At 40.8% G+C, this 7,074-nt stretch overlaps 1 protein-coding gene across 1 annotated transcript in view; it reads right to left on the bottom strand.

Annotated features, from left to right (window-relative positions):
- Positions 1 to 783: 783 nt before the first annotated feature.
- The window catches only part of LOC119290659 (SNF1-related protein kinase regulatory subunit beta-1-like), a 9,486-nt gene continuing 3,195 nt past the window's right edge, over positions 784 to 7,074 (bottom strand). The window contains exons 2-4 of the mRNA XM_037569290.1: positions 2,544 to 2,725; positions 2,145 to 2,307; positions 784 to 1,504 (exon numbers count right to left, since the gene is read on the bottom strand). Coding sequence (XP_037425187.1) covers positions 1,190 to 1,504; positions 2,145 to 2,307; positions 2,544 to 2,725 — 660 coding nt within the window. The 3' untranslated portion in view covers positions 784 to 1,189. The remainder of the gene's footprint in view (positions 1,505 to 2,144; positions 2,308 to 2,543; positions 2,726 to 7,074) is intronic.

Here is a 7,074-nt window from a genome sequence, read left to right as displayed (position 1 = left end):
GAAATTAGTTTTGATGTAAATTTGGGCATTTTTGGCCCTGACGGACAGGATGGGGCAAATGGACGCGACCGCACGCTGGGCGCACGGCCATCGCATCACAGGACAGACCCGAACACAACCCTAAATCCATATCCAAACGGACAGAATCCAAACAAAATGGACGTTCGTTTGGGGTCACGCGATGGAGTTGCCTGATTGTTCGTGTCATGCGTACTCGAGGCTCGCAGGCCGCAAGGGGAGGGGCGTGAGGCAGACATGCATCATTGATGGGCGTGCAGCCAGCCACTGCGGCGACACTGCAAAGCCAGAATGATCCGTTCCAGTCGACTGGGTGCTGCCTGCCCCATCTTGTTACTTTTTTACTGGAGCGATGCTGTGCCGCTACTACCTACCCAACGTGCAATGTCCCGCCACTTTCTCACCCTGGCTCAGTCGCAAACATCAAACATGTGGTGATGGAGATGATACGAGGAAAGATTTGACGCTTCTTTAATCGCACACAATCCTTCTGCTGCACCAACTGTTCCCAGCTCCGACGCTATCAACACGAATGCCTTCTAGAATTTCCAGCTGATTTTAATAGCCTGCCACGCTTCTGTAGCAGCGACAGAAGAATGGCACTTGTAAAAGTTGATCTGTCCACTGCCGTGCCTGTGTATGTACACTGTACAAGGTTCATGCTCTCGCAACATCTGAACAAGCAAAGCAAACCAGTGCATAAAACAATGGCAACGCAGAAACAATGGCAGCTTGCAGCCTGAGAGCACTAGGATGACAGATCCAGATCCGTAACCGGTAGCTTTGTATTATTATACAACACCATCATCACAATGAAAAACAATGAAGAATAAGGATCACAAGATCTAACTCTGAAGCTTAGCGATTCAGCGGAGTCCCACGGTTCTCAGTTCTCACTTTTCGGTGACAATTCTACACATATCATTCCCGAGGGGTTGGAAACAACAACAACAACAACACAAGTATATGTATGAACTCACGACGATAAGGCCATCCGCCAGGAGGTATACAGAAGGGGAGCAATATCACGACTAGAAGCTCCTTCAAGTTATCGAAAATATTCCTGTACCTGAAGTGCTTTTACAGGGAGAGAGGCCACGCTGTTGCTGTTCATTGCTGGTTTCGCGGTGAGTTGTCAAGCATTAGCTTCAACTTTCATGCGGTTGCTATGCTATCGTTCTATGGGCTTATACAAGACGACCGTTACATATTTGGACTCGAATCTGTGGGTTACACCAAGAGCCACCAGCGGATGGGCACCCCAACCCTTCTCGATGAAAAGGTGGTTGAGGACGATGTGTTGGGGCCGTGCACATATTTCCTCTGAGTTCTGTGAGTTAAGAACGCCGAGGTGAAGCTGAGACGGAAGAGCAGGTGGCTCCTTCGCAAAGTCCTTTTCCTCAGGTGCCTGGAAACTGTAGCTAGATTCTGGGGATGGAGGAGCCTCAAATTCTGATACACTTTCAACACTTTCAGGAACAAAATCCTGCATGCATGAAAAGAAATTCCAAATTTAAGAGGACAATGGAAGGCGCAATTTCAACACAAATATTCCAGTTTTATCTTAACATTGCCTATGAACAACATATTTACAATTGGCTGAATGTAAGTGTGTATTGCTTTTTTTAAATCCCATAACTGTCTCCAAAGGTCATTATTAGTTTTGCTAATCCCAAGTTGACATCGAAGTCCCTGATAAGTCTCATATGGTTTTTTACCAATAGTACGCAATTAATAGCCAAGAAAAATAGCAGCCAATGCAATAACTTCAGTTCCTGAATTCAAGTACTCCATATATCCATAAACAGATATTTAACCAACACCAAACTTAAGGCAATTATCAACACCTATTAAATATAAGAATCAGTGCAATTAGTACAGAACAGGTCCTTCCAGACAACTGTACAAGCTCTTGCCAGTTTTAAGCATAGAGCGAACAACCTCTCTAAGTGCCTTTCGCATTTATTTATAACCTGGTCTACAAGTGAGTCAAGCTAAAAACAAGTGTGAGTCACAATAGGTTGCATAAAGTCTGTTTATATGCATTTGATCAATTTGTTTCTTCACAAGCATGTTGCTCAAGAAGGAAAAAAAGGTTTCATCCTTGAAGAAGAAAGAAAACTCACATGAACATCAAGAAGGTTAACAGCATTGCCCATGGCGTCAGTTTCACATGGAAGGTCAGGAAAACATCTCCTCTCTCCATCTACAACAAATCTATAACGATAAACTCCAGAAGGAAGGATCAACAGAAGAGAATGATCTTTTCCAGATTTCTGCATCGGTTTCCTGCGATGTACGTATGAACATCATCAGAATAAAACTTGCTGCATTCCAGAGTTACAGAGGAGGTCTTGCATTGAACATATACACGGTGTATTTCCATAAATTTTATTATTATCCGTCAAACCAACGAACGGCCAGTGGGTCTGTAATCTAGGAGATCATGTGATTAACAGATCGTAAAAAAATGTATATATATTCATCATATGTGCAGTAGTTCCATTTTTGCGTTAATCAGTTACCTTGATTTCCAGTTATCCCAAGATCCTTCAACAGATACATTCTTTCCTCCAAGAGTCCACACAATCAAAGCAGGTATTTCCTTTTGAGGGGGGCCATCAAATTCTTCTTCTTGTTCATTCATCAGTATTTCATTGAATACTGGAGTTACATCAGCAGGTCTTTGCAATGGAGGTACAGGTGTCTGCAAAATTGTAGTAATTAATACAAAGAATGTTCTTGCTTCATACATTAAAGATAGCAGGTCTTTGCAATGGAGGTACAGGTGTCTGCAAAATTGTACTAGTATCAATACAAAGAATGCAAACATTTGTAGTATTAGATAGATGAAAATATTTTATCCTAAAGAAAAGATAGATGAAAACATTTGGAGTAGGGTAACACAGATAAAAAGATTATAAATGACCGATAACAAAACCCATCTTAGTCATTTAGCAAATCCCAGGATAAAATAATAATGATTTTCATTAAGTTTTGACACTGTATTGATATGCTTTATATACTGGTTAAGCAGTTACTGGTAACTGAAAGAAATACCTTACATCAGAAATGCTTGGTTTTCTTAGCAAATGGTTCAGAATACATATATACACAACAAAGACATAAATAGTTAGCCTATGCGCAATAAAGACATCAACACTTTCAAGAAATTTTTTTTTTGAGTCACACTTTCAAGATTTAGTAGTATCAGGATCAACTAAGTACTCGTGTTTCTGTTAACACTAGTAAAGGCATCAACACTTTCAAGATTTAGTAGTATCAGGATCAACTAAGTACTTGTGTTTGTGTTAAGACTACTATGGATGTATTGATCTAGCAAGCCATGATTTAATATCTAATCTTTGGCCTTCTATCCTTTCGAAGTGCAAAACTAAGAAAGATTTTGGTCAATAGTCTCAGAAATCGAATTGTAAAGCATTAAGACTGGATCTTTTACATCACCAGTTCACCACCCCAGACAATATAAATTGCCCAATATCTAGTACTCCCTCCGTCCCATAATATAATAGCGTTTTTTACGCTACACTAGTTGTAGTGTAGTGTCAAAAACGCCTTATATTATGGGACGGAGGGAGTATCTTTCCTATACTTCAAAGTGCATAACTAAGAAAAGTTGTAGTCAGTAGTAGCAGTAATCCGTATTGTTAACCATGAAGACTAGATCGTTTACATCAGTCACAGACAATTAGAAGTGTAAAAGAATCAGCATTCAGGATTTGCAGGTTTTAGAGAATAAAGCGGGGCAGAGGCCAGATATTAGTACAATTTTCCACGAAATAGAAATATCAACTCAGCCACTACATGATATCCATATTGTTGGGAGGCTCAACCCTAAAGTGAACCTATATCCATAATTGTATGTGTATACTCACTCGCAGGCACCCTATAAGAATGAACACATTTCTTCTGAACCACCCTACTATAATGGCATCAGAGGAACTCCACCACTGCTCAAGTGTTTATATCAAAGACAAAAAAAAAATCTATGGAAGTTGTGATTGCTAACTTGTTATAAAGAGGAAGACATAGATGAACTATTGAGAGGAAGACAAGGCTGAGATATTAAGGTTACACCCAAATCCCAATGTAATGATACATAAGCAGAAACCATAGATGCTACAAGGGGAGTTACAGAAGAGAGACAGTAAGGTTGTAATATTGCTTTTCCGAATATGCATCAAAACGTGCGTCTTTTTGCATCGGAAGGAACACGTCAAAATGATACACTGTACAAAGAGAGAACTGAAAAACACAAGAGTCAAACAGAAACCAAAAACTAGCAAAGCAAAAAAATCAAAACTAGGAAAAAAGGAACCAAAACCTAACAGCATGACTACCAAACTAGCAAAAAAAATATAGAGGCAGCATCTGGAGGCGTAGCATTTTCAGAAAACCAAGAGAGTTGCTTGTTCTGTGAGCCTCCTCTCCCACCTCGTCAGATGTAACAATAAAATACCATGTATTGGAATGGCTTTATCTACGCATTCTCTCTCCTCGTAGATATAGCTATTGTTGTGAACCTTGATTCACCACGGGATAACTACTGTGCTGTAGCCAGACGGGCATGGCTGTGAGGGATTGGGACATGGGTTCAAACGAGAGAATAACTTGAGAGGGTAGATTGATTGTTCTTGCCTGATTAAAACTGAGACACAATTCATCCTTATATATCGGCTATTTTGCCTCTGGACGTTTTCTAGTACGATTGGACTGCTTAGTCCCCAACTGCTATAGAAGCTATGTACTGGCAACACCCTAAGAGAACCACACTTAGTCTTACTGCATAATAAAACATCCATTGTTTTGGTGTCTCTAAGGTTGTATCTAGGAGAGAAAGAGTGTATGCATATGTTGTATCTAACCCTTGTTTTATAGCAATAAATGAAGACATAAATATTTAATACTGCATATTTCACTATAATAGAGTATTCCTTGTTATTTTTACCCCTATACTTATATGCTTGCAGTTCATCTAGATGTAACAGAATTTTCTCATTTCCATCTGTGCGCCTACTGCGATTCATATGGTTCTACCAAGTAAAGGGCAAGATGATTTGGGTGCGTGTTCAAGGTAAGAAAGGGCGAAAGGATATCAACATGCAAATGCACTGAAAACAGAAAAATGAAAACACCAAATTGTGCCATTCCAAAGCTAAGCGGGATAGTCATGTTGTGAGCATCGATATACTCATTTAATGGATTTGAACGTGTCCACTTTACTAGTGACATCAATGAGAAAATTGATAAATGGAGCAGAAGCTGTGGCAACTACTAATTGCATATATTTATTTGCTTCAATTATTTTCAGTTTAATCAATCCTTAAGGCTACTGCCCAGGAGAATGGAACACCTAATGCATCATCATCATCAACAACAACAACAAAGCCTTTAGTCCCAGACAAGTTGGGGCAGGCTAGAGGTGAAACCCATAAGATCTCGCAACCAACTCATGGTTCTGGCACATGGATAGCAAGCTTCCACGCACCCCTGTCCATGGCTAGTTGTTTGGTGATACTCCAGTCCTTCAGATCTCTCTTTACGGACTCCTCCCATGTCAAGTTCGGTCTACCCCGACCTCTCTTGACATTATCATCACGCTTTAGTCGTCTGTTATGCACTGAAGCTTCTGGAGGCCTGTGCTGAATATGCCCAAACCATCTTGACGACGTTGGACAAGCTTCTCTTCAATCGGTACTACCCCAACTCTCATATATCATCATTCCGGACTCGGTCCTTCCTTGTGTGGCCACACATCCATCTCAAAACGTGCATCTCCGCCACACCTAACTGTTCAACATGACGCCTTTTAGTTGGCCAACACTCAGCTCCATACAACGTTGCGGGTCGAATCGCCGTCCTATAGAACTTGCCTTTTAGCTTTTATGGCACTCTCATGTCACAGAGAATGCCAGAAGCTTGGCGCCACTTCATCCATCCGGCTTTGATTCGATGGTTCGCATCTTCATCGATATTCCCATCCTTCTGCAGCATTGACCCCAAATATCGAAAGGTCCTTCTGAGACACCACCTGCCCATCAAGGCTAACCTCCTCCTCCTCGTTCCTAGTAGTACTGAAACCACACATCATGTACTCGGTTTTAGTTCTACTAAGTCTAAAATCTTTCAATTCCAAGGTATGTCTCCATAGCTCTAACTTCCTATTGGCCCCCGTCCGACTATCATCGACTAGCACCACATCACATGCAAAGAGCATACACCATGGGATATCTTCCTGTATATCTCTTGTGACCTCATCCATCACCACAGCAAAAAGATAAGGGCTCAAAGCTGACCCCTGGTGCAACCCTACACCTAACGCATAGTTACATTATATCCAATACTTGATGTTGATGCCAATGCACCACAAGAGATCTACATTCTGCAGATAGTAGTAGCATAATCCCAGGAATGTAGCAGAAGGGTTGGTTCAGAAGTAATAGACAGCATGTCACTGAGAAAACAAATGAGAAGGAAGGTGACCGACATACCAATCCAATCTTCAGCCGTAATAATAGAAAACAATATACATCAGGTCGCCCACTCTAATTGAACAAATTAACCCGATATTTTTCCTTTGAATGCTTAGACACGACCTACAGTACGACTGTATATCAAGTATTAGTTTCATTTTTAAAAGCATCTAAATTCATGGTCTGAAAACCAGCATCAGTGTCGATATGAACCAGAACCCTAACAGAAAGCCTATAAATTCCTTGGACAACCCACACGGAGACATCATTCTCATGACTAACTTACACATCACCATTACAGTGCCTAAACTAACTATTAGGCAAGGGGCAAACAAAAATTCTTGAACTAACCAATCTGCTTCATGTTAACTTTTAATTAGAACAGAAAAAACCCATAAAAAGTCTGTACAATCAAACGGCCATTCAACAGTTTGCACATGATAGAACCTCCCTGTTTACTGTCCAAGTAGCATAGCTTATTCCGAAACGGTTTGCTGCTTAGGAGAAACCAATCAAGCTCGCACAAACGACTGCCAAAGTGAAACTAGGCAAGATAAACACA

The sequence above is a fragment of the Triticum dicoccoides genome, chromosome 4B, assembly GCF_002162155.2.
Source record: "Triticum dicoccoides isolate Atlit2015 ecotype Zavitan chromosome 4B, WEW_v2.0, whole genome shotgun sequence".
NCBI lineage: Eukaryota > Viridiplantae > Streptophyta > Magnoliopsida > Poales > Poaceae > Triticum > Triticum dicoccoides.
The sequence above is the reverse complement of the archived record's forward strand: the minus strand, read 5'-3'. Positions and strand labels throughout refer to the sequence as shown.